General features: G+C 53.5%; 3 protein-coding genes across 7 annotated transcripts in view; 1 reads left to right on the forward strand and 2 right to left on the reverse strand.

Moving 5' to 3' along the window:
* The window catches only part of CROCC (ciliary rootlet coiled-coil, rootletin), a 33,183-nt gene extending 29,037 nt beyond the window's left edge, over positions 1-4,146 (forward strand). The window contains exons 29-35 of the mRNA XM_081955285.1: positions 270-485; positions 607-831; positions 942-1,091; positions 1,274-1,474; positions 1,726-1,857; positions 3,186-3,311; positions 3,435-4,146. Of these exons, the coding sequence (XP_081811411.1) occupies positions 270-485; positions 607-831; positions 942-1,091; positions 1,274-1,474; positions 1,726-1,857; positions 3,186-3,311; positions 3,435-3,521 (1,137 nt within the window). The 3' untranslated portion in view covers positions 3,522-4,146. The remainder of the gene's footprint in view (positions 1-269; positions 486-606; positions 832-941; positions 1,092-1,273; positions 1,475-1,725; positions 1,858-3,185; positions 3,312-3,434) is intronic.
* A 149-nt stretch (positions 4,147-4,295) lies between these two features.
* MFAP2 (microfibril associated protein 2) lies at positions 4,296-11,444 on the reverse strand. Of its 3 annotated transcripts, none has more exons than XR_014175561.1 (9): positions 10,291-11,444; positions 7,302-7,373; positions 6,815-6,892; positions 6,656-6,688; positions 6,251-6,331; positions 6,058-6,096; positions 5,752-5,839; positions 4,880-5,024; positions 4,296-4,726 (listed from the first exon to the last, which is right to left on the reverse strand). XR_014175561.1 is itself a non-coding variant. In XM_081955280.1 (9 exons), the coding sequence occupies exons 2-9, from the start codon at positions 7,339-7,341 to the stop codon at positions 4,623-4,625; spliced, it is 534 nt and encodes a 177-aa protein (XP_081811406.1). In that variant the 5' UTR covers positions 7,342-7,373; positions 10,291-11,415; the 3' UTR covers positions 4,296-4,622. The 3 variants fall into 3 exon arrangements, 2 of the variants coding, with proteins under 2 accessions (XP_081811406.1, XP_081811405.1); XM_081955280.1 differs by having other exon boundaries at positions 4,880-4,953; positions 6,815-6,889; positions 10,291-11,415; XM_081955279.1 differs by having other exon boundaries at positions 4,880-4,953; positions 10,291-11,407.
* A 953-nt stretch (positions 11,445-12,397) lies between these two features.
* ATP13A2 (ATPase cation transporting 13A2) overlaps positions 12,398-25,405 on the reverse strand; it is a 34,709-nt gene continuing 21,701 nt past the window's right edge. For 2 of the 3 annotated variants that reach the window (XM_081953813.1, XM_081953814.1), the window contains 13 exons: positions 25,184-25,297; positions 24,242-24,398; positions 24,027-24,147; positions 22,540-22,664; positions 22,222-22,364; positions 20,508-20,618; positions 18,914-18,993; positions 18,384-18,536; positions 17,326-17,422; positions 16,302-16,525; positions 15,952-16,103; positions 14,719-14,891; positions 12,398-13,840 (listed from right to left, as the gene is read on the reverse strand). In XM_081953813.1, the coding sequence (XP_081809939.1) occupies positions 13,670-13,840; positions 14,719-14,891; positions 15,952-16,103; positions 16,302-16,525; positions 17,326-17,422; positions 18,384-18,536; positions 18,914-18,993; positions 20,508-20,618; positions 22,222-22,364; positions 22,540-22,664; positions 24,027-24,147; positions 24,242-24,398; positions 25,184-25,297 (1,821 nt within the window). In that variant the 3' untranslated portion in view covers positions 12,398-13,669. The remainder of the gene's footprint in view (positions 13,841-14,718; positions 14,892-15,951; positions 16,104-16,301; positions 16,526-17,325; positions 17,423-18,383; positions 18,537-18,913; positions 18,994-20,507; positions 20,619-22,221; positions 22,365-22,539; positions 22,665-24,026; positions 24,148-24,241; positions 24,399-25,183; positions 25,298-25,405) is intronic. The other variant, XR_014175459.1, reaches the window with a different exon arrangement.

Genomic DNA, 25,405 nt, shown 5'->3' on the forward strand with positions numbered 1-25,405 from the left:
CGCCCACAGAATTGGTAGGGAAAAAATTTGAATGTCAAATTCCACCTGGGTGGAGGTGGAAGAACCGGTGCTCCCATCTGGTTTCCTCTGCTGCATCCCAGGAAGACTTCCTCATCCCAGCTCTGTCTCCTGAAGCCGGCCGTACTTCGCCCCCACCCCCCAAGCTCAGCTGTTCCCCAGCCGGCCACATCCAGATCAGCTCAGCCTGTCCCTGCCAGGCAAGTCAGAAGCAATTATGATCACTTTTTCCACCTTCTCGCTTGTTGCAGGAGAAACTCAGCAAGATGAAGGCCAACGAGGCCAAGCTGGAGGCGGACAAACGACGGCTGAGAGACTCCTTGGGTAGTTCGGAGAGCCGCAGCACCAAACTGGAGCTCCTGCGGCGGTCGCTGGAAGGGGAACTGCAGCGGGCCAAGGTGGTGCTGAGTGACCGCGAGGCTGAGCTCCAGCTTCTTCAGGAGCGCATTGCCCTCATGCAGAGGCAGGTGAGGTCCTCATCACAACCACCCCCAGGGCCCAGCCCTACCCCCTTGATGGACGAGCACGGAGAGGAGCCTTAGGCTGCCCCGCTGCCAGCCTTACTTTGGCTCGTTCCCGCCACACCAGGTGACTGAGAGCGAGACGAGAGCCGGTGCACTGCAGCAGTCCTTGGACCAACTCAACCTCTCGCTGGCCAAGGCTGCCGATTCTGAGACTTCCCTGAAGGAGAAGGTACAGGGGCTGACAGCCACCTTGTCCGAGACCCAGAGCAACTCCGTCTCGGCGCAGGAGAAGCTGCTGCAGTTGCAGAAGGCCCTGACAGCCGGAGCGCACGAGCAGAGAGTCCTGCAGGTGAGTGGAGAAAGGCCGGGGCCCCACCGGCAGCGCCTTCCTTCGCCACAAAAAGCTGTCGCTCTGCTGAGAGAGACGGCCCCCCATCCATCCATCCTATATCCCTTCAGGAGCGACTGGATGCAGCCCGGCATGCCCTCTTGGAAGCAAAGAAGCAGAACGGGGCGCTTTCGGAGCGGCTCCAAGCCTTTAAGGGGCAACAGGCCGAGCTGGAGCTGCAGAAGGAGGAGCTGGAGGGGCTGGGGAGACAGCAGGAAGAGGTGAGTTTCTTGAGCCATCAGAGGTGCCCTTGGTTTTCCTCGCCATGAGGAACCTGACCCACAAGGCCAGAGCCTGAGATCCAGGTGGGCCTAAAGAGCTGGTTTCGTTCCCGGGATTAGCGGGCAGGGGTGAGTCGTGCCTGGAAACTCTCCCTCCCATGTCCTCTTCTCCCTGCCTGCAGCTGCTGCACCAACGCCAGGAGGGGGAGGCGGCGGCCCTGCGGAAGCTGCAGAAGGTGCAAGAGGACCGGCGCCTGCTCCAGGAGCGCCTGGGCAGTCTGCAGAAGGCCCTGGCCCAGCTGGAGAGCGAGAAACGGGAAGCCGAGCGCCTGTCCCTGCGCCTGGAGAAGGAGAAGGGCGCCCTGCGGAGAACCCTAGACAAGGTCAGTTGTGCGTGCTTTGGGGGAAGCAAGAGGCGGGGAGCTCTGGAGGGGACCAAGAGCAGGTTTCCAGAGGGGAGGGAATGAATTGGACATGGAGGGTGTGAGGGAAGGCTCGGGCTCACAGAGCGCCCGTAAACTGAGGGGCTCCCGCAGAGTGTTTTTTTCCCTCTAAATCCCCTCCTGCTGGGTGTTTGAGTCATGGGGGAGGGGGGGGGCTTTGTGCAGCCACTGAGGCGTGGTGGAATTGGTAGGTGGAGCGCGAGAAGCTGAAGACTCACGAGGACTCCGTGCGGCTGTCCGTGGAAAAAGGGCGCCTGGATCGTACCCTCACGGGCGCAGAGCAAGAGCTGATGGGAGCCCAGCAGCAGATACGGCAGCTAGAGGTAACGGTGGCTACAGGGGCCTGGCGGGTGGCAGTCTCTGTGGGACTAAGCGCATCCTGCCCTCCGGATGCCTCGAAGGAGTGTGTGTCTCAGCTCTCGCCAGCTTCCTGGTTAGGAACGGGGGGGGGGGGGGGGGCTCCACTCCCTGGGATGCTGGAGGAAAACTAGGAAAACAAGTAGCACTCAGCTCCCCAGATGTCGACGCTGGCCCAGGTGGTATTCAGCAGGTTCTGACCAGTTCTGGAGAACCGGTAGCGGAAATTTTTAGTTTGGAGAACCGGCAAACGCCACCTCTGGCTGGCCCTGCCCCCATCTATTCTCTGCCTCCCGAGTCCCAGCTGATCGGGAGGGAATGGGGGATTTTGCAGTATCCTTCCCCTGGAGTGGGGAGGGAATGGAGATTTTGCAGTATCCTTCCCCTGGAGTGGGGAGGGAATGGAGATTTTGCATTATCCTTTCCCTGGAGTGGGGAGGGAATGGAGATTTTACAGTATCCTTCCCCTGGAGTGGGGAAGGAATGGGGATTTACAGTATCCTTCCCCTGGAGTGGTGAGGGAAGGGAGATTTTGCAGTATCCTTCCCCTGGAGTGGGGAGGGAATGGAGATTTTGCAGTATCCTTCCCCTGGAGTGGGGAGGGAATGGAGATTTTGCAGTATCCTTCCCCCGGAGTGGTGAGGGAATGGGGATTTTGCAGTATCCTTCCCCCAGAGTGGGGAGGGAATGGGGATTTTGCAGTATCCTTCCCCCGGAGTGGGGAGGGAATGGGTATTTTGCAGTATTCTTCCCCTGGAGTGGGGAGGGAATGGGTATTTTGCAGTATCCTTCCCTTGGAGTGGGGAGGGAATGGGTATTTTGCAGTATCCTTCCCCCAGGAGTGGGGAGGGAATGGGTATTTTACAGTATCCTTATCCTGGAGTGGGGAGGGAATGGGGATTTTGCAGTATCCTTCCCCCGGAGTGGTGAGGGAATGGGGATTTTGCAGTATCCTTCCCCCAGAGTGGGGAGGGAATGGGGATTTTGCAGTATCCTTCCCCCGGAGTGGGGAGGGAATGGGTATTTTGCAGTATTCTTCCCCTGGAGTGGGGAGGGAATGGGTATTTTGCAGTATCCTTCCCTTGGAGTGGGGAGGGAATGGGGATTTACAGTATCCTTCCCCTGGAGTGGGGAGGGAATGGGGGATTTTACAGTATCCTTCCCCTGCTACGCCCACCAAGCCACGCCCACAGAACCAGAAGTAAAAAATTTGGAATCCCACCACTGGGCCGTTGTATGTCCCCTTGAGGGTGCAAGATGGACATTAATACTGACGTTCCCTCGGCTGACCTAGGCGCAGGTGGCCGAGCTGGAGCAGGCCCGGGGCAAGAAGCCTCTTGGCAAAGCGGCTTCCCCACAGCGGCAGGAGCGTGAGCGCCTGAGCAGTTCCCGTCCTGGAGGCAAAGGGCTGGAAGAGCAGGTGAGCTCCCTCCCTCCTGGGGACTCTGGCCCAGCTGCAGTGCTGCTACTCCTGGACCCCCCACCCGCCGTGGCCTGGATACTGAAGGGGCCTTTCTTCCCCCCACCCCCCATCCCTCCACAGATCTTGACTCTGAAGGAGCAGCTGCAGCAAGACACCCAGAAGGGACAGCCATATTTCCCGGCTTCCCCTCTCTTTTCCGGAAACTAGCTGTGACGGCAGACACGCGGAAGGAGCTGAGCCCCACGTCTCTAAAGAGTGCCACGGCAAGAGAGGCCACCGACCTCCTATCCCTCAGGGCCTAGATTCACCCGCGGTGCAAGATAGTGCAAACCGCTCCTCTCTTTTTTGTGTGTGTGTCCCAAGAAGGCCTCGGTTGTCTGAACAGTTTGGTTACTTCTCGGATCCAAGCTGGATCAGAAGGAGAATTCGTCCTCCATAAAGATGACCGAAAAGGAACCCCCAGGGAAAGCGAGCAGCAATCCAAGCGCGACTGGTGCCAGAAGGTTCCATTTCTTTCCTGGTGGAGAATGGGGTGGGTGGGTGGGCATCTGAGTAGATCCTGGCCTGGGTCTCTGGCTGGGGAGGGAGAGGCCCCCACCCCACCCTATTGCCTGGAGCAGCGTTTGTGTCCCATGATGGGCCGAAGGGCATCGGACCTCCTCGACCAAGGATATATTTTTTTAATCGAACCGTGTTAGAACCTAATCAGGTGTGTATTTTTCTCTGTTGGGACTCTTTATGTAGCAGCCAATCAAGGAAAGTAGAAAGTCGTTGTTGTTTTTTAATACCCGCGACGTTGTGGGTTTCTCAGGCTTTCCCCTCATTACGTAGAAGGGGAATAGTTTGTAATGGAAGACTTGAGCGTTTCCCTCCTCCCTCCCCACCCCAATTCTATTGGGAAGGCTTGTGAAAATGCAGGGAGGAGGAGGTTGTCCCGTTGTGCCACCATCTTTTGCCAGAAAAAAGAATGGACTTGAGTGGTAACATGTTTGGTCTGTTTAATTTTTAAGATCGTTTTGTAGAAAAAAGGGTGGGTGGGGGAAAATTACGCTCCGTACAAAAAAATATAACTTGCAATTACAATTACAATTCAACCCAACCCAACCGGTAGCTGGCGTGATGGTCGGCATTTCTGGAAGGACGAGGTTGGGTCCCTGTTGAGACCCCTGCCCGAGTCACGCCTGAGCAGCCCTGCAGGTGTGTCACTGCCACGGTGGGGGAGGGCCCCCAAGAAGGGCCGTTGTTCCTCTGGGCATCATCCGTGGTCCAGAATCTCCTCCCGTCCACTGCCACGACCCCTTTCCCCGCTCAGCAACCGCCACAACTCCGAGCGCAAGAGGTGGCCATAGTCTGGCAAAGGCCGCTGGTCGCCATGATGCCGCACTTGGAGAATCTGTCACGACAAAGGTCGGCTGGGGGAGCCACCATCAGGAGTTAGAATCTCCACATCTCCTTCACAACCCCCCTCTCCCACCCCCCAAGTTTTAGGCAAAGCTGTCCCGAATCGGCTGGCCCTGTAACCATCGTGACCAGAGGGCCCAGGGCCCTTCGATCTTTGTGCGTACCTCTTAGGAGTTCTTCGTGAGCACAGACTGTACGGACGCAAATCTCCTTATTGATCACGTAGACCCTGCGGAGGCTGAACGCGGAAAAGGCCACAGAGTGTCTCCCTGTTCTGACCGAGGCTTCCGGGGAGCATGAAGCAAACTCCTTGTCCCGACAAAAACCTCTTTTATTAATTGACTGTGAATTCTGTTCATTCACATCCAGCAAAGTCTTTCAAGGGAGGATTTACAGTCACTGACCTTATCTGGCTTGGAGAGCTGCCAGGCCGATATCTACAAAACTTGGCAAGGAGTCTTGGGGAATCACGAACCAATGAAGCGAACTAATTGTCTCCTGCAAACTCCACTCCCCTTTCGCTCCTCTTTTATTCCCTATGGGAGGGGCCATTCATTGTCTACCTCTGGCCTTACTCCCAAGTCGCCCCCTGTTCTTTAGCTGTTCCCTTCATCTGGCAACTCTCTGCATGTGCACACTGGGAACAGGCTCCAGCTGTTCGTATGCCTCACTGATGTCTTGACTCCGAAGGCAGCTGATAACTGCTATACGGCCCTGGCCCCCTCTCTGCCTCCGACACAGAGCCCTCCTCAGAGCCTTCCCCAGACTCCAGGACTGGCCCATGTTCCTCCTCACTATCTGAATCTGGTGCACCTGAATTGGCAGGCAGCCTCCCTCCCCTCGCACGCCTGCACAGCTTTCCGCGGGATTGGCTGCAGCGTTTCCTGCAGGCCCATTGCAAGCACACCAGCGCCCTCCCAAGTCTGCTTGGGGAACCTCGCCTGCCGTGTGGAGAGGAGCTTGTGGAGGAATGTTCCCCAGGGCGAGTGTGTGTGGGGTGTGTGTGGTTTGGTCCCGATCCAATTGTGGTCCTCACCTGTAGAAGCAGATCTCATTCAGACACTGTTTGCAAGGCTTGTAAATGGAATACAGCCTGGTGCAGGGGTATTGCTCCTCCTGGCAGTCTGGAGACCAAGAAGAAGACGGGGGAGGGAGGGTGTCCATTCAGTCCCAAGAGTCTTTAACTTGCTTTACACCCGCCTCCTCCCCAGCCGCGTAGGCTCAGGAGCTGCAGCCTCCCTCTCTCTGGGACAAGAGGAAGGATCCCGGGGAGCGCCAAAACCAACTTGTTTGTTGCAGACTTCAGGAAGAGGGTCTGATTTCAGAGCTGGCGATTTCTTACCGAGAGGCCCTGGTTCGGTGGGCTCCGTCTCAGAAATGTCTAGGGGAGGGGGGGGAAAAAAGCCCAGATAGCAGCTGGGAGCGTGGGAGGTAGGTGGGTGGGTGTGGAGCAGGCAGCTGGGCAAGAGCCAGGAAATCGCAGAGCAGGGAGAAGCTCCCTTCCGCCCCACAGACCTGCCCTACAGGCGGCTCACCTGGGGTTGGGGCGGGAATGACCTCCTGCTGGTTCTGCTGCTGGGACTGGAAGTGCTCCTCCGGAGTTTGAGGAGAGAGATCTGCAGGGCAGAGGGAGAGGGGGGTGGCCGCTTTAGCCAAGCCCTTTACCACAGTGTTCCCCAACCCCTGGGGTGTGGGCCACCACCGGGCTGCAGCCTGTTTGGAAACTAGGCCGAACAGGTGGCATGTGTGTGTGAGAGCATGTGCGAAGCTCCGCTCATGTGAGTGGCAGCCGCTTTCTCCCCTCAAGAGGAACTATCCCCACTTACACACACACACACACACCACCCCACTGTGCCGCCAGATCAGAAGTGTTGAGGACAGCTGCTTTTACCAGACAGGCTGTTGGGCTATGCCAGGTTTGGCCTCCCGGGCAGACTCACCGTTCCCGGCGTAATCGTAATAATCTTGAGACTCTGAAAACAAAGAAGAGAGAGGCCAGAAGGATACATCAAACTCCGGTAAGAGCGGGGTTCTACCCTCCCATCAGGATCGGCTATGTCCAGCCGGACAGGGGCCCCTGGACTCTTGCTGGTACTTACCAATTTCGTAAGGGGCATACGGGGGCTCGGGGTAGGCAGGGTCGTCGAGGTCATACTGCCCCTGAGCCAGAAGTGCTGCTGAGAAGGGAGGAGGGGAAGAAATTGAGGCCGGCTATTGCAGGGGGGCAGGCATCTGCCCAGGTGGGGGCCCTTCCCGGCATTGTCGACTCGGGAGAGCCACTGCAGTCCGGCCTTCCCGCTTTCACGCTTCTTGCCCGGTGGGGAGGGGGTTCTTGCTTAAGTGACACGAACGAAAGCTGGGCATCCCTTTCTGCAGTCCCCTTGCCTTGTACATGCGAGGGACCCCTTCGCCCTTCCCAAGCAATTGGGAAAGTGGAAGCCTGACATTTCGTTGCGTGTAGCACTGTCTTCAGTGTGTCCTTGAAGTCATGGGACGGTGGTGGGGAGTCCCAGATCCCTTTGCTCAAGCAAGGAGGCCTCCGGGCAGGAGGAGGGAGGTGGTCGGGGACCCAGCTTTGCCTCTCACCTGGCAGGCAGAGGAGAAGAAGGGCCAGAAGAGTCCTCATCCTTGTCTGGAGGCAGCCGAATTGGAGCTGAGCTGTAAGACACAGGACACTTGATTAGATTGGAAGAACCGTCACACACACACACACACACACACACATCTATAGCCTTTTCAGAGGTGTTCTCATCCCAGAAACAACCTAGGTGTGGCTTTCACTGTTAGTGTGGGGGGTGGGGAGGGGCAGGGTTTGCGATGCTTTGGGCAAGGCTCAATCAGTGGACCTCTGCGTCAAATTGCCCAGGGTAGCCAGTAAGCACCGCGTCCTTAGTACAGTCCAGATTCTCCGGGCAAGGATGCTGGGAACTCTCCCCGTCTTTTGAGCCCCACATGGTTAACCATCTCAATCAGTTCAAGGAGGGGTGGGATGAGAACGTTGCTTCCAGTTGATCTCCAAAGACCGAAGCATTAGAGAAGGTATTCAGCAGGTTCTGACCAGTTCTGGAGAACCGGTAGTGGAAAGTTTGGGAATGGGGATTTTGCAGTATCCTTCCCCTGGAGTGGAGTGGGAATAAAGATTTTGTAGCATTCTTCCCTGAGTGGGGAGGGAATGGAGATTTTACAATATCCTTCCCCTAGAGTGTGGAGGAAATGGGGATTTTGCAGTATCCTTCCCCTGGAGTGTGGAGGAAATGGGGATTTTGCAGTATCCTTCCCCTAGAGTGTGGAGGAAATGGGGATTTTGCAGTATCCTTTCCCTGGAGTGTGGAGGAAGTGGGGATTTTGCAGTATCCTTCCCCTGGAGTGGGGAGGGAATGGAGATTTTGCAGTACCCTTCCCCTGGAGTGGGGAGGGAATGAGGATTTTGCAGTACCCTTCCCCTAGAGTGGGGAGGAAATGGGGATTTTGCAGTATCCTTCCCCTGGAGTGGGGAGGGAATGGGGATTTTACAGTATTCTTACCCTAGAGTGGGGAGGGAATGGGGATTTTGCAGTACCCTTCCCCTGGAGTGGAGAGGGAATGGGGATTTTGCAGTATCCTTCCCCTGGAGTGTGGAGGGAATGGGGATTTTACAGTATCCTTCCCCTGGAGTGGGGAGGGAATGGGGATTTTGCAGTATCCTTCCCCTGGAGTGGAGAGGGAATGGGGATTTTGCAGTATCCTTCCCCTGGAGTGGGGAGGGAATGGGGATTTTGCAGTATCCTTCCCCTGGAGTGGGGAGGGAATGGGGATTTTGCAGTATCCTTCCCCTGGAGTGGGGAGGGAATGGGGATTTTACAGTATCCTTCCCCTGGAGTGTGGAGGGAATGGGGATTTTGCAGTATCCTTCCCCTGGAGTGGGGAGCGAATGGGGATTTTACAGTATCCTTCCCCTGGAGTGTGGAGGGAATGGGGATTTTGCAGTATCCTTCCCCTGGAGTGGGGAGGGAATGGGGATTTTGCAGTACCCTTCCCCTGGAGTGGGGAGGGAATGGGGATTTTACAATATCCTTCCCCTGGAGTGGGGAGGGAATGGGGATTTTACAGTATCCTTCCCCTGGAGTGGAGAGGGAATGGGGATTTTGCAGTATCCTTCCCCTGGAGTGGGGAGCGAATGGGGATTTTACAGTATCCTTCCCCTGGAGTGGGGAGGGAATGGGGATTTTACAGTATCCTTCCCCTGGAGTGGAGAGGGAATGGGGATTTTGCAGCATCCTTCCCCTGGAGTGGGGAGGGAATGGGGATTTTGCAGTACCCTTCCCCTGGAGTGGGAAGGGAATGGGGATTTTGCAGTATCCTTCCCCTGGAGTGGGGAGGGAATGGGGATTTTACAGTATCCTTCCCCTGCCCACACTCACCAAGTCACACCCACAGAACCGGTAGTAAAAAATTTGAATCCCACTACTGCAAAGCATCCCCCCCCCACCCTCCTCGCTCGGATTTTTCCCCTGCCCAACCCTACAGGAGTGGCGAGTGAAAGTGGGTGGAAAAAAATAAGAGGACTCGTCACAGGCCAGCATCTTTGGCCAAAAGACACTTCAGGCCAAGCGACGACAGCACTCGCTTCTCGCTGCAGAGTTTAAGAGCGGTCCAGTCCAGGAGCAGATCCCGCCAGGTGCCTGAGCAAAGTTTCTGGGGCTGTCCCATTTCCCATTGCAGTGGAAAGCTTTCGCCCGGTGTACCAGCGGGTATTCTCTAGCGCAGAGGAGAAAGAGGAGCCTGAGAAATCGGCCCAGAAAAACCCAAGTTGGCTCAGCTTTCCTGCCAGACCAGGTAGGTGTGCGGAACGTGCTGCTGATGGATGGGGAGTGGGTGGAGGAGGGCTGGGCTGGCCTAAGGCCCCAGTTCCCCCTTTTCCTGTTCACCCACCCCCACTTCTTGTGCTCTGCGGCGGAGGTGCGAGGGGGAAGGGGCTCAGACGCAGGAGGTTCCTGCTTTAGAGAAACCAGACGCACATCTGGGAGCAATCAGCCAACTTCTGGAAAGCCAAGAATGGCCGGCAGCCCTTCACAACTCCACCTCCCCATCCCACCCACCCACCCCCCCCTTGCAAGAAGCTGGAGAACAAAAGGGGAACCCTCCTTCCTGGCCACAAGGATTGAATGGTCAAATTCAGGGGTGTTGAAGCAACCCCCCCACCCCTCTCTTTCCCAAACAGAGCGAGACCACTGGTCAAGTCTTTCCAAAAGTCAAACTTCCTAAGAAAAGGACCCCCTCCCCACCCACCCACCCACCCCCTCATTTCCAGACCTCAGGAAATGAGGGGGAGGGGGCTTTCCTACCAAGCCAACTTAGTTGCCAGGCAAAATAATTCTTTTTTTTTTTTTGTTTCTTTGGCAATTTTTTGCCAAAGGGGCAGCGGGAGGAGAAGGGTTGGGGGAGCTCTTAGGTTTCCCGTGGCTAAAAACTTTATTTGAAAGGTAACCGTTTCCCTGCATGGAAGAAAAGGGGCCAGCTCCGAAGTGCATCCCCTTGCATTCTTTTGCAAGTTCTGACTGCGAAGTGCCCCTTTCCTGCCCCTCAGCCAACTTACCAACTTGGGGGTCTTTCTCCCTCTCCGGCGGCTGACTTCACGCTCTCTCCTCCTCGCCTGGATCTCGCTTTCCAAAGAGGCTGAAGGAGCCAGGCTTCCAGTAACGCGGCCCTCCCTCCTGGGTCCTAATGCCAACTTCTCTCGAGGCAGCAGGACTGAACTTTTTTCCAGAGGTTTTTTCCCCCCAGGCTGCAGCTGCAATTGGCACATGCAGGTGTAGCTCACCCCGTAGGTTTTGAATGACAGCTGCGCACAATGGTTTTGCTGGGACTCCCTAGTGCGATGCGCTCTTTGGCTTGCGGAGAAGTGGGGACTGGCCACTTTTGGACTGAAGCTGATCCCCAAAGCCTCCAGGCTTAGAGGAAGTCTACCATCATCTCAAACCAGCAGAAAGGATGCTTTCCTATCCCCCTTGAGAGGCTCCCGTTAGAAGCGGCGGTGGAAGGGTTCAAAGCAGCTGCTGTTTCTTTCTCTTGCCAGTTTCTCCGCCACCACTGGGACACACAGACAGGGGGCGCTATGGAAGGCATCTGGGAACTACCGATTGTCTTTGGCTATAGTTCATTTCTCAGCTGTTGCCTTCTTAGGGCAGAGAGCGGCTCCAGCAGGGCCCACAGACGTTTTTTCCAGGATCGTTTTGGGAACGGAGCTGCCTGGGCGGGAAGATTCTCTTGTCTGCAAGACTCGGGTCAGCCCTACTCTCACCTGCCTCTTGGCCAGGCTTCAAGAGGGCCACCTTTTAAGTAGGGGACCTGCCTCTCCTGGGCATCTCCACCCACCCCCCCGTGTTTGTCCCAGACCTTCTTCGTGCGAAGTTACTCATTGAATACATTATTGCTTTTGTGGTTGCTGATCAACGCTGAGCTTGTCGATCAGAAAGGTCGGCAGTTCGAACCCCTAGCGCCGCGTAACGGAGTGAGCTCCCGTTCCTTGTCCCAGCTTCCGCCAACCTAGCAGTTTGAAAGCATGTAAAAAATGCAAGTAGTAAAAATAGGGACCACCTTTGGTGGGAAGAGAACAGCGTTCAGTGCGCCTTCGGTGTTGAGTCATGCCAGCCACATGACCACAGAGACGTCTCCGGACAGCGTTGGCTCTTCGGCTTCGAAACGGAGATCAGCACCGCCCCCTAGAGTCGGGAACGACTAGCACATACGTGCGAGGGGAAACTTTACCTTAAAGCCCTTCTGAATATCCAATTAACTAAACATGATTGCTAATATTAAAAAGAAACTGGCAAATATATATACATACATACATACATGCACATATGTGTGTGTGTATGTGTATATATATATATATATATATATATATATATATATATATATATATATATATATATATACACATACATACATACATACATACATACATACATACATACATACATATCCAGGTACAGTTCGCTTGGTGAGCAAAGTTACGATGGCACTGAAAAAAGTGACACAACCATTTTTCACACTTAACGACCACCACAGAGCATCCCCCTTGGTCACGTGATTTACATTCGCATGCTTGGCAAACGGTTCCTGTTTATGACGGTCGCAGTGCCCCGGGGTGTGTGTGTGTGTGTGTGTGTGTGTGAGTGACGTGATCCCCTTCCACGACCTTCTGATAAAGTTGGCGAGGAAGCCGGATTCTCTTAACGGACGGTGTTACCGATTTATGAAACTGCAGGGATTCATTTAACAACCGCAGCAAGAAAAGTTGTAAAAAAAAGGGGGGGGGGGAGGTGGCAAAACTCACTTCACGAATTTCTCAACTTAAGCAACATAAATTTTGGGCTCAGCTGTAAGAGTTAAGTTGAGGACTACCTACAGTATATCGCAGGCGTTAGTACACACACACACACACACACCCTCACGTTTTGTAAATATCGAAGTATGTCTTGCCAGCAGTTTAGACATGGACGGCTGTGTGTGCTGCGTTATTTTGAGGGGACAGCACATTTACACTGTTATACAAGCTACAACTTTACATTGTAGCCAAGTCTCATTTTTTCAGTGCTGTCCCATGAAAAGATATCCTTAAATATTTATAAACGGTGAAGGGGTGTGATTAACCTGTGATATGTATATATATACGTATATACATACACACACACACAAAATGAAAATCGTAGCCAAAGGAAATGTATATACATACACACAAAAACACAAAATGAAAATCGTAGCCAAAGGAAAACAGACTGAATGGCCCAGCTCTTTCTGGTCCTGTCTTGTGTGTGCTCTCTTTTTTCAGTTGGGGTGGTAGTGGGTTAAAGCAGCCCCCCCCCCCAAGGCTGCCCATCCGTAGGAAGCAGATCTCTTCGCAGTAGAAAGAAGGCGCCCTCCGCGGAAGGGAGCTGATTCCCAAACCGGCCAGGGAGCAGCCCTTGGAGACGGCCCTTCGTCGTCCTCTGCCTCGAAGTTCTGATGTGGGACAAGTTCGGCACTTACTGACATTCCCTGTCCGGCAGCCGAAAGGCCCAAAGGTTACTGGGAAAAGGGGACATCGTTCTCGCCTTGGCCAATGGGATGTCGAGGTGGCGCAGTGGTCAGAGTGCAGTACTGCAGGCTACTTCAGCTGACTGCTAGCTGCAGTTTGGCAGTTCAAATCTCGCCAGCTCAAAAGGTTGACTCAGCCTTCCATCCTTCCGAGGTGGGTACAATGAGGACCCAGATTGTTGGGGGCGGGGGGGGGTGCAATACGCTGACTCTGTAAACCGCTTAGAGAGGGCTGTGAAGCACTGTGAAGGGGTCTATAAGCCGAAGTGTTATTCCTATTAAGAGCCAGGAGGCCACAGTGGCTAGAATGCAGTATTGCAGGCTAATTCTGCCGCACTGCCAGCAGTTCGATCCTGACCGGCTCAAGGTCAGCTCAGCCTTCTTCCATCCTTCCGAGGTGGGTCAAATGAGGAGCCAGATTGTTGGGGGCAATATGCTGACTCTGTAAACTGCTTAGGGCTGTAGAAGCACTGTAAAGTGGCATATAAGTCTTAAATGCTATTGCTATGTCTCTGCCGGCTTCCTCTTACCCAGCATGTGGTTTTAAAAAAAGGCTGCTCGAGGAAGATGCAACCCCCTCAGAGGGGTCAGAAATCTTGGTGCTTTCCGTGGCTTCGACTGAGGCTGATGAAGACAGGTTCTCTCCACTATCGGCAACAACTCCACTATCGGTTGTGTGGCTTTGAGAGAAATGCCAGTTCGTTCCCTTCGCCGATGTTCTTAAGAGAATGAGAAACACCACGGGGGAGAGGCGTCTCAGAGTTGCCTTTGCCAGTTGAAGGAGGATCCCAGAGGATCCCAGGAGAGCTGCTGGGAGGAAGGAGCTAGATCCAAAAAAGGAACCGCAGCAGAGACCCAGCGGGCCTTCCCTCCACACGGAAAGTCACCGACTAGCGTCATCTTGTGGCTGGGGAGATTCTGGTGGGGGCAAAGACAGGCGTGTGGAGAGGTGGCCACGAACTCTTCTCCTGGCTAAGCTCCCACTGCAGCTGCTTGTACAATTTTTTCGATGCCTTCTTGCGTCGCAGCTTCCGGATGCCGTTCACCAGGCCGTGGTCCAGGCCCACCTATGGGAGAAGCAGACCAGGAACAGGTGACGCTTGGGGTGACTGCAGCAGCGCTCCAAGGAAGCCCACTGTTCTGATCTACGCTTCCCCAAGAGCCTGAAGCAAACTCCCGACAAAACCCCCTTTTATCAATTGGCTGTGAATTCTGCTCATTCACATCCAGCAAAGTCTTTTGAGGGAGGATTTACAGTCACAGACCTTACCTGGCTTGGAGAGCTGCCAGGCCAATAGCTGCAAAACTTGGCCAGGAGTCTCGGAGAGTCAAGAACCAATTAAGTGAATTAATTGTCTCCTGCAAACTCCACTCCCCTGTCGCTCCTCTTTTATTTCCTCTGGGAGGGGGCATTCATGTTCCACCTGTGGCCTTACTCCCAAGTTGACCCCTGTTCCTTAGCTGTTCCCTTCGTCTGGCAGCTCTGCGCATGCGCACACTGGGAACAGGTTCCAGCTGTTATTCTGCCTCACAACTCTGCGCATGTGCACACTGAGAACAGGCTCCAGCTGTTCTTCTGCCCCAGTGATGTCTGACTCTGAAGACAGCTGAGAACTTTCAGATGGCCCTGGCCCTCTCTCTGCCTCCGATGCAGAGCCCTCATCAGAGCCTTCCCCAGACTCCAGGACTGGCTCACTTTCCTCCCCCAACCTTCTCACTGTCCGAATCTGCTGCCAGCTCCACTGGCTGCTGGTGGGCCAAAACACCCACCGCCCCTCGCCTTCCTCCCCCTGACACTCAACCGCTCAGCAGTCTCAATTTCCCCAGCCAGAGGGGAAAAAAGGGTCTTGGTTTGACCTTCACAGAAGGCTGCAATGAGTTGCTTCCCCTGCCCTGGAGAACATCTTAAAAGTCTGCTTTCCCAGCTACATTGCTCCTTGGTTACCTCCAGCACGAAAGCCATGAAGAAGTGGAGAGCAACCATCCCCAGCAAGATCACTTTGAAGCTCAGGTCACCAGCACTCTTCAGATGCAAGAGCTTTTGCATGAAGGTCAGCGGGTAGACGGTCAGCCAGATCATGACGCCAGCGAGCAAGAGCAAGGCCATCAAAAACGGCACTGAAACGGATCCCCAAGAAAGTGAGAGAGAAAAGAAAAAAATTATTCGCAATTAGCGAAGAAGCTATACCAGAAGGGGGTGTGGTTCAGATGGCTGATGCCTGAAGGTATGTTAATATTCTGGGAGGACACAAGAGTCAGAATTAATACAATCATAGAGGCTCAGGCCTTTATGGAAAAAAATAAAGCACTCCTAGATACAATACAATACAATACAATAGTAGAGTTGGAAGGGACCTTGGAGGTCTTCTAGTCCAACCCCCTGCCTAGGCAGGAAACCCTATACCGTTTCAGACAAATAGCTATCCAACATCTTCTTAAAGACTTCCAGTGTTGGGGCATTCACAACTTCTGGAGGCAACTTCTGTTCCACTGATTAATTGTTCTCACTGTCAGGAAATTTCTCCTCAGTTCTAAGTTGCTTCTCTCCTTGATTAGTTTCCACCCATTGCTTCTTGTTCTACCCTCAGGTGCTTTGGAGAATAGTTTGACTCCCTCTTCTTTGTGGCAACCTCTGAGATATTGGAATAATGCTATCATGTCTCCCCTAGTCCTTCTTTCTCTTAAGCTAAACATACCCAGTTCCTGCAACCGTTCTTCATATGTTTTAGTCTCCAGTCCCCTAATCCTCTTTGTTGCTCTTCTCTGCACTCTTTCTAGACTCTGCACTCTTTCTAGAGATAAACCTGATGATCTTACACCTGACATACAAGACACGGGAGGGGCTGGAGGCCTGCTGCCGGGGGGAGAAGGGGCAATACCAAGAAAACTCAGATGACAAAAATGAATAAGGAAATCGGCTTGATATAAATTGAAATTGTTATCTGAATTTATATGCTGACAAATTACTATTATGTAATATTGAACTATTTGTGTAAATGAATACTATGAGTACGCGGGGTGGGGACACCTTTCACACACAAAAAAAAAACGGCACTGTGGAGAGCGAGACAGAGACGAGGCTTTGGCAGGGCCAGGCAGAAGATGGGCTGCCCGGGAGAAAGAGGCCTGACTCGTCCTGGGCCTCGAGCTGGCAGAACTACTGAGCAGAAACACTTACCGTTGGTATAAAGTGGCTTGCGGAAAGGGCGGCCTTTGGACACGACCACCGCCAGGATGAGGTACTGGAACCCCGAGGTGCAGAAGATAACGGTGTTCTCATAATTGGGGAGGTTTGCAGGGGCTGACAGAGTGCTGTTCAGAGGGGTGAACCTGAGGGGGAAGCGGGCAGGCGACTGAGACTGGGCTGGTGGCAACCCCACCCACCCCTGCCTGATTGCAGAGGCCGGAAAAAAGGCCGACCCACGGCGGGCTGAGCTAGCCGAGGAACCGGCCTCCATGGGGCCGGGCAAAAGCAGCCAGAGAGAGTCAGCTGCTGGGCTTCCTCTCTCTCTCTCTCTCCTCGCTCACCACTGCTGAGAGATGGTGATAAAGTAGATGATGATGAGAATGGCGACGACGAGAGCCGTCTGGAGGCAAAGGCTGCTCAGGACAGCAAGGCTGAGCAGGGCTCCCTGTGGACGCTTGAGGCCCAAGTCGTCGGCAGGCTCCGTCTTGCCCATGAGGGCGACCATCGTGGTGGTGATGATGAGGTCGATGAACAGAAACTGCCCGTCGCTTAGGTTGGTGTTGAGCTAGACGAGGGGGAAGAAAAGGTGGGAGGGACAGAAGAAACAGAGAGATGCAATGGCCGCCCTGCTGAGGAGGACCGAACCTCTGCATCTCAGATGCTGGGGGGAGCCCTGCTCGTTGACTTGGGTCACCTTCCCCACTCTTGGTGTTCTCCCAAGAAACAGGAGCCTCCTCCAGTCTTGAGTCATCCCAGTCAGGATCCTCAGCAGGAGTTTCAATCCAAGCCTCCCTAATTCTACCGCAGGGGTGTCAAACTCAATTCATTGAGGGCCATATCAGGGCTTGGGGGACAGGTGGGTGTGGCCAATGGGGTGGGTGTGGCCAACGGGGGCATGGCCAGCTTGGCGCCATTCCCCAAACTGCTGGCATGTTTCCTCTTCGCATTGGGTAGACCAGGATGGCCCAGCGGGCTGGATCCAACCACATCGCGGGCTACATCTGGCCCGGGGGCCTTGAGTTTGACACCCTGGTTCTTGCGCATTGGGTGAGTCAGTTTCTGTTCTCCTTCTGAGGCTCAGTGGAGGTTCCAGTTATGGTAGCTCTTTTGCATATGGCTATTTCTGTTCCCATTCAGAAGCCGATAATTTAAGCCCCTGATTTTTTTTAAATTTCTCTGCTGGTTGCAGTCATGCATTTTGTTTTACTTGGGTAGGGCTCTGTCGCTTTGTGTAGTTCCCGTACCTGATGCCATCCCTTGGGCAAATCCCACGCCTGGTTTCTAGACCTCGCTGCTCGCAAACGTTCACCGGGGCTCCCGAGAGTCTGCGAGCCAAAAGGGCAGGAAGGAAAATGGCCGCCTTACCGTGTACAGCAGGAGGACGGAAACAAATTGCGTGAGGCTGTAGAATGCCATGTATTTGAAGAGGCCGAAGGAAGTGACCAAAGAGCATCTTCCCTCCCTAAAGGGAAGAAATGGCCGGTCATCCTTCTGGGAGAAACAGGGGCAGGGCTCATGGGGTGAAGGAATTCAAGGGAAGGAAAAATTTGTCCCGGGGCAAGAAAAAAAACCGCTTTCTTTGCAAACGGATGCGCCTTAAACACGGCGTTTCAAATTTCACATGGAATCTTTCACCGAGTGTCCCCAAGGAGAAACCTAACCCATTCAAGGGGCGAGAAGCTGCCTAGAAGCCCAGGACAAAATTGGGGGGAGGGGGCTGAACACTGTAGGAAGACCCGAGGGCTTCCTTTCACCTACGATCAAAATCGTTGGAAACCCCCATCCCCCCCCCAAGTCAAGATCATTCTTGGAATGGAAACTTGGACAGATTCAACAGAGAGAAAAGTTAAGCCTGGATTCCTGACGGAAAGGACTCCCGTTGCTTAGCCAGGTACATGAAGGCTGAGATAAAGGTAAAGATTCCCCTCACACATCTGTTCTAGTCATTCCTGACTCTAGGGGACGGTGCTCATCTCCGTTTCAAAGCTGAAGAGCCAGCGCTGTCCAAAGATGTCTCCATGGTCATGTGGCCGGCATGACTCAGTGCCCAAGGGGCACGGAACGCTCTTACCTTCCCACCAAAGGTGGTTCTTATTTTTCTACTTGCATTTTTCACATGCTTTCAAACGGCTAGGTTGGCAGAAGCTGGGACAAGTAACGGGAGATCAGTCCGTTACGCAATGCTAGGGATTCGAACTGCCGACCTTTCTGATCGACAAGCTCAGCGTCTTAGCCACTGAGCCAAGGCGTCCCACATGGTCATCATAGCTTGTTGCAAAGGGGCAGGGTTTGAATTTCCCTCTCTCTCAAAGAAGTCAGCTATACTCTTGGCCTCTCCAGGAGGAGGAGAACCTGGATGGGAGAAAGGAGGCCCTTGATTCCGCCACCGGTGGCTCTCAAAGAGCTGGGCCCATCCCACTTACCTAATGGTGATGGGGACGCACTCAATATTGGCCCTCTGGGAAGTGAACGGTGCCGCTGCCGAGGCCTCTGCTTCTGAGAGTGAGATGCCCACGTCGGCTGCCTTCAGAGCCCCACAGTCGTTGGCCCCGTCTCCACACATGGCCACGCAGTAGCTGCAGGCAACACAATCATTCCCTAAAGCGGAAGATCGATTCCCACCCACCTTGTTTTTTTTCTCCAAAAAGGGAATAGGGGGAGCTGGTCTTGAGTACAGTTAATATCTTTCAGCCCACAACATCGAGCTCATGCAGCCTTGCTTCAGATTCTGCCTTCCCCCTTCTCTCCAAATGCAACTGTGATGCTGGCTACTCTCGATCTCACAGGAAAGGCCTATCCCTTTTGGCTCTGAAGCTGCCAGGCTTTAGGTTCGCAAGTGGGGGCTTGTGCGGGATCAGATCCTTCCCGTGCTTCTGCACACACACCCTTTCGCCCCCCTCTCCCACCCACCAGAGGGATGCGGGGAAATCTTGCCTCCATCCCCCATACTTACTTCAGATGTTGCAAGTGCTCTACTAACTGGGTTTTCTGGTCAGGTAACATCTGTGCGAAAATAGTGGTTTGGACTAATATCTGCAAAGAACATCAAGAGAGGGAGGTGAGCTGTGCCATTGCCCTTCTGGGAATGGGAAACAACTCGGAGGTAAGAATGTTTAGACTGATAGATGATTAGAGTAAATAATACATGGGATGCTTGGAATCGTTAGAGTGGTGTATAGCGGAAGTCAGGGGGGTGGGTTTGAGTGGGAGGTGGGGGAGGGTTAGGGTGGAGGGTGGGGTAATATATATGCATAATTAACCTAGAAGATGGGATTAATGAGATATTGTTACTTTAAAAGAAATTTATATCATGATTTATATATGTTCAATTAACTTAGAAGATGGGATTAATGGGCTATTGCTACTCTAAGAGAAACTTATATTATGATTGTTGGGAGGTGAGGGGGTACAATATCTGAATGAATAATTTACCTTAAGACGGGGGGAGGGGAGGGGGTACAGTATTTGGTACAATATTTGAATGATATTTTTTTTAAGTTGGGGGAGGGGAGGGGGTATAGTATTTGTATGTGATTTACATTATATGGTGGGGGGGGGAATGTGTTTGTATAAAACTTTTTCAATAAAAAAAAAAAGGAAACAACTCGGATGATCAGGAGTGGTTGCTAACTGAGAAAGACCCTCTGCCTCTGCTCTCTGGTGCCAAGTGGAGGCTCAATTCGATTCTGCCATCAGACTGTTGCCAGAAAGCAGGCTGGTTGTTCAGACCTAGGCTTCCCCAGCAGCATAAAGCCAAGTCCTCGTCCCAATAAACCCCTTTTGTCTCCGAAGTGAGGCGTAGGAGGAGTCACATATGGGTATTAACACAGCCCTTTTGCCCTGGAGGCTGAGGTAAATCTTGAGGCCACGCCTCCGTACCTCCTCTGACCTCCCAGATTAACCTCAGCCTTCGGCCCAGAAGGAGGGTTTTTTCCTGACTCTCCCACACTTCGAAGACTTTGAAGGTTTTTTAGCTTACAGATTTTTTGCCGTTTTCAAGATAGTTCACAATTACCGACCTTTATCAGGCTTGGAGAGTGGCCAGGCCGATATCTTTCAGACACCGCAATACTTGGCAAGAATGTAGGAATGAACTAATTGTCTCCTGCAAACTCCACTCTCCTTTCGCTTCTCTTTCATTCCCTTTGGGAGGGGCCATTCACCGTCCGCCTGTGGCCTTACTCCCAAGTTCCTTAGCTGTTCTCATCATCTGGCAAATCTGCGCATGCGTATACTGGGAACAGGCTCCAGCTGTTTGTCTGCCTCACTGATATCCGACTCCGAAGGCAGCTGATCACTCTCAGACGGCCCTGGCCACATCTCTGCCTCCGACGCAGAGCCCTCATCAGAGCCTTCCCCAGAATCCAGGACTAGTCCATGTTCCTCCCTAACCTTCTCACTGTCAGAATCAGCATTGCTGGCCGCTGCTATGCCACAACACTGGTCACAAGAAACCTGGGAGAAGCCCAGGAACAGGTACGTCCCGCAAGAAGGGATGGCTGGTCTGAGGAGACCAGAGACAAGTTGGTCTCCCCCGTGGGTGTTACCTTGGGCAGGAGGGCTGGGAAGCACTCGCAGAGGACCGCAAAGGATTTCCCGTTCAAGGCAAAGGAGCACGGCTGCTGTTCCTGGAAGTCGCTCTCTTCCTGTTGTGCATCCTGCAACAGTCCCACAAACAAGCGGATTTTTCATCTACGCTTGGCATCCCGCGTCAGCAGGAAACTGGCTTTGGTAGGGCTTTCTCTTCAAACTCCCTCCCTCCCTCCCACATGTTACAATGGACACCTCTCCCTTCTGTCTGGAAGGAGATACTAGCTGTGGCTGGCCATGACCCATTGTGGTTGACAGTCCTTTCAGATGACTGGGATTGCAAAGGAAAGACTCTCAACCGTCCCACTCAGTCATCTAGCACAGGGGTCCCCAACTTTTCAGACCTCAGGGACCACTAAATTCAAAATTTTAAATCCTGCAGACCACTAATATGATCTGCCTAATGACTGGCTGGGTGGGCGTGGCTAGGTGGTCATGTGACTGGGTGGGCATGGCCAACTCAATGTCACTCACGTCGAGGGGCACCTCACCAGCCTCTACTTGCCCCTCCCCTCCCAGCCCCTCCTCACCTGCCCGCCCGGGCTCCTTAGAACCCCAACAGGAAGGAGTTGCTGGGTTGGCAAAAGAGCTCAGTTCAAATTGGATCTGACCAAGAAGGAGGCTTAGCAGAAGCACCTCACTGAGGACTAGGAGCATAGGCTTTCCAAGCAGAAGAAAGACCTGCCGGAGTGCAAGTCCAGGGACCGCCCCCTAGAGGCTCAGTGGGCTGAGATGGTCAGCCAGTTCCAGGCCAGGATGCTGTCCCACTGGAACGAGGCCCTCTGGCTCTTTTCCACCAGCGGCGCTTCTCTCCAGCCTTCGCCCAAAGCCCCATACTAGGCGGCTAAAACACACCCCAAATTGCAGCAACACAAACGTTCATTGCATGTATCCAGCCCAGGGGCCGTAGTTTGAGTTAGTTCAATATAAAAAATGCAAATGTTTTTTCTGTGGACCACCAAAATTTTCTCACAGACCACTAGCTAGTGACCGCTGAACTAGTAAAGGAAGACTCTCGGCCATGTGTTTTTTTTCCCCAGGAGTATACTTTACTGATGCTTATGTGGTTATAGAAGTAGTGTAAGCGGAATCTGAAGTTTTCCCGTGCAAACAATGCCAAGTAAATTTTCCTCTCCCCACTCGGGTATTTGTAAATTTCCAATTAGGTGCGTGTATGTTATTTAGGAAACAGGCTCAGCTCCCAGCTCTGCATCTTTGTTGCTTGACCTTGGCTGGCTGTAGCTTCTCAGAAAGCTCAGCTGGGCCAACTTAGAACTGAGGAGAAACTTCCTGACAGTTAGAACAATTAATCAGTGGAACAGAAGTTGCCTCCAGAAGTTGTGAATGCCCCAACACTGAAAGTCTTTAAGAAGATGTTGGATATCCATCTGTCTGAAACGGTATAGGGTTTCCTGCCTAGGCAGGGGGTTGGACTAGAAGACCTCCAAGGTCCCTTCCAACTCTACTATTGTATTGTATTGGGCTTCCATCCCCCCCCACTTCTTCCTTACATTCCAATCTCCCCCCCCCCCCCCACTGCTGCTAATGTCAGGCTGTCAGTTTTTGAAGCTTGAATAGCAGAGATGCAGCCATGGCAGCCTGACCCTTCCCCTAAAGAGTCCCACAGCCAACTGTGGTCATGGAAGGGTTTCAGCCAGGAAGAGGTCTCACCTTGGCCTGCTCTGAAAGAGTGAAGGTAAGGGCAGCTGCTTTGCCACGGCTGGGAGGCGCTGCATTCACGAACACCACGCGCTCCGGTGCCTGCAGCATTTGGCAGCTCCTTGCCACGTTGACTGCCGTGAGCATGTTGTCCCCTAAGGAGCGAAAGGAGACCTGAGCCCAGCAGTCCATCCTCAAGCTCCCGACATTCCTCCCATCATTCAAGGTCTCACAAGCTCCCGACAATCCCTCCCGACATTCAAGGTCTCGCAGGCAGAAGAGAATCTGCTCCCCCAGCCTTCCCACCCCCTTTCCCCCCGTTTTTCTCACCTGTGACCATGACGGTTTGGATCCCTGCACTACGCAGCACACGGATGACTGGTGTCGTCTCGGGCTTGAGGATGTTCTTGAGGACTAGGAGCCCAAGGAAGACCATGTCCGTCTCCACCCAGTCTCTGCCCAAGGAGGAAGGTTCCATTAGCGGGTTTTGCCAGCACCCACTGCATCATCGAGATACTGTTCTGATCTAGGCTTCCCAAGAGCATGAAGCAAACTCCTCGTCCCGACAAAAAAAAACCCTCTTATTAAATTTGCTGTGAATTCTGCTCATTCACATCCAGCAAGGTCTTTCAAGGGAGGATTTATGGTCACAGACCTTATCTGGCTTGGAGAGCTGCCAGGCGGATATCTGCAAAACGTGGCAAGGAGTCTCGGAGAGTCACGAACCAATTAAGCGAACTAATGGTCTCCTGCAAACTCCACTCCCCTTTCGCTCCTCTTTAATGTCCTCTGGGAGGGGCCATTCATTGTCCACTTGTGGCCTTACTCCCAAGTTGACCCCTGTTCTTTAGCTGTTCCCTTCATCTGGTCATTCTGTGCATGCGCACACTGGGAACATAAATGAGCAAAAAATGGCCCTTTTTTGGCTCAATTTTAACCCCACCCCCGGTCCCCAGGAGCACTCTGAAAGCCTCCTAAAAGCTATGCACTGCCATTTTGGTGAAGGAGGCAGGGTTTTGGGAGGCAAAAAATGCTGTGTTCAGTGTATACGACGCACCCAGTTTTCCAGCCTCTTTTTTGAGGGAAAAAGGTGTATCCTATACTCTGAAAAATACGGTAATAAGAAGGTTAATGCCCAGAGGGGTCAAGGATGCCACTGTATGGCCAGAAACTAGAGAGGAGCAACCGATGTGGCTTCCGTGCCATTCCGCACTTAATGCCCTCAGACATCAAAATGCCACAGGTATTTTAACACTTTGCCCAAGTCAAGACTCCTTTGCCTCATTGTCTCTTAAGCCAGGGGTCGGCATATTTAAACACTCAAAGAGCCATTTGGACCCGTTTCCCACAGAAAAGAAAACACCGGGAGCCACAAAGGTCCTAACCGGAAGCCCCCCGTTCAATTCTGGAGCTGACCGGAAGTTCAGTTCCCCCACCATAGAGTCTCCTCCTAGTGCGGTGTCCTTTTCCCTCTACCTGTCATAACCGAGAGCCCTATCAATTGTGGAGACAACTGGAAAACCCTCCTCTCGCCATAGAGTCTTCTCCTGGCGCACTGTGCTTCTCCCCCCCCCCCACCGGAAGCTCCTCTCAAAATTGTGGTGCCGACCGGTGACGGAGCCACAGCAGAGGGAGGAAAGAGCCACATGCGGCTCCAGAGCCGCAGTTTGCTGACCCTTGTCTTATGGAGGTCACCCAAAGAGCAAGATGATGAGTTTGCCGGGGAGAAACCCGGAAGGCAGGCTGGCAGGGCAGAAGTATAGAATAAATCTTTATGCTGGCAGGGCAGAAGGGCAACGAACTGGATATCCACCCACCTGGTCACCTCCTGGGCTTCTTCAAAGCTCCCCACGGCCACCGCGGGCTTATAAGCGAGCCCCAGGACGCGGAACCCGCTGCTTGTGAACTGGCGCAGCTGCTGGGGAAAGTCCTGGGGGACTGCAAAGCAAGAGAGGAGAGCGGCCTTTAGGAGACGAAGACCCCCCCGTCCCCCGTCCCCATATACGTCCTCCAAGGAGACTTCAGCAAAGACCTGATGCTTTCTTGCAGAGGCTCGCCACCGTCTCTGGAGCTCCCTTCATGAAAGCTGTCACGGGGCTGTTGCCGGGAGCTTTCCCCAGAACACTCATCCTCCGCAGGGCTGAAGAAAACGGGAAGCGACGGAGGACAGCCATGGGGACGGGGGGCTTCTGCAGAGAAGAAGCCACAGCTGAGCTCCCGTGAGCAGCCCGAAGAAGGGGACAATTTGTGAAGCGGGTAAGAGGAAGTGGGTGTTCTCACCCAGCCTTAGCAGAACCGAGAAACGGACTCCTTGCCCCCCCCCCCCCGAAAAATCTCTTTGTTTAGCTACTATGAATTCATAGCATTCGCACACACAGAAAAGCCCAGGCAATAATCCTTCCAAGTGTTAACTGAAATATAGACCTTATCAGCTCTTTGGATAATTGCCAGCCACAAAGCTGTAAATTAAACTCTCTGAAACAGTCTTCAAGGCACGAATCTACGAACAAATCTTCCCAAAAAAATCCAAGTAGTTGTCTCCTACGACACCCCTTTTGCTTCTCTATTTATTCCCCAGCCAGGGAGGGGCCATTTAGCGTCCTCATGTGCCTTTCTTCCTGAGTCGGCCCTTGGTCCTCAATTGTTCTCTCCTGACAGCTCTGCGCATACCTGTATCTGGAACAGCTGTTCCTCTTCCCTGCTTATCTCCGACTCTGAAGGCAGCTGGGGAATGTCGATGGCCCTGGCTCTATCTCTGTTTCCCATGCAGAGCCTTCCCCAGACTCCAGGACTGGCCAGGTTCCTCCCCAACCTCTTCATTATCAAAGTCTGCCTCCAGCGCCAGTGGGTTTTTCCTAGATGTCCCGCAAACCACCTTCGCCCAGGCTGATTTCTGCATTGCGCCCAACCTCTGATGAAGAAGGCTGCGAGCCCGTCCCTCTCTCTCCTGCCGTGAAGAAGGATAGAGCCTCACCGTGCCAGGGAGCTGCTCTCTCGGCAGCTGGGGAGCCACGACAAGCAGAGCTCCGGTCCCAAAGTCTTGTTCCAGGGAGGCCTTCACCTCTGGCCCTTCGGTTTCTACCAGAGACTGCAAGAAGCAAAGAGGAGGCTGAGAGAGGGGCTGCCTTGTCCTGTGGGAATCATGGTCGCCCCTTGAACGGATCCCACTTTAAAGCTCAGCCGTGGGGAACAGGGT

The sequence above is a fragment of the Natrix helvetica genome (assembly GCF_964273705.1).
Source record: "Natrix helvetica genome assembly, chromosome: 5".
In the NCBI taxonomy this organism is placed as follows: domain Eukaryota; kingdom Metazoa; phylum Chordata; class Lepidosauria; order Squamata; family Natricidae; genus Natrix; species Natrix helvetica.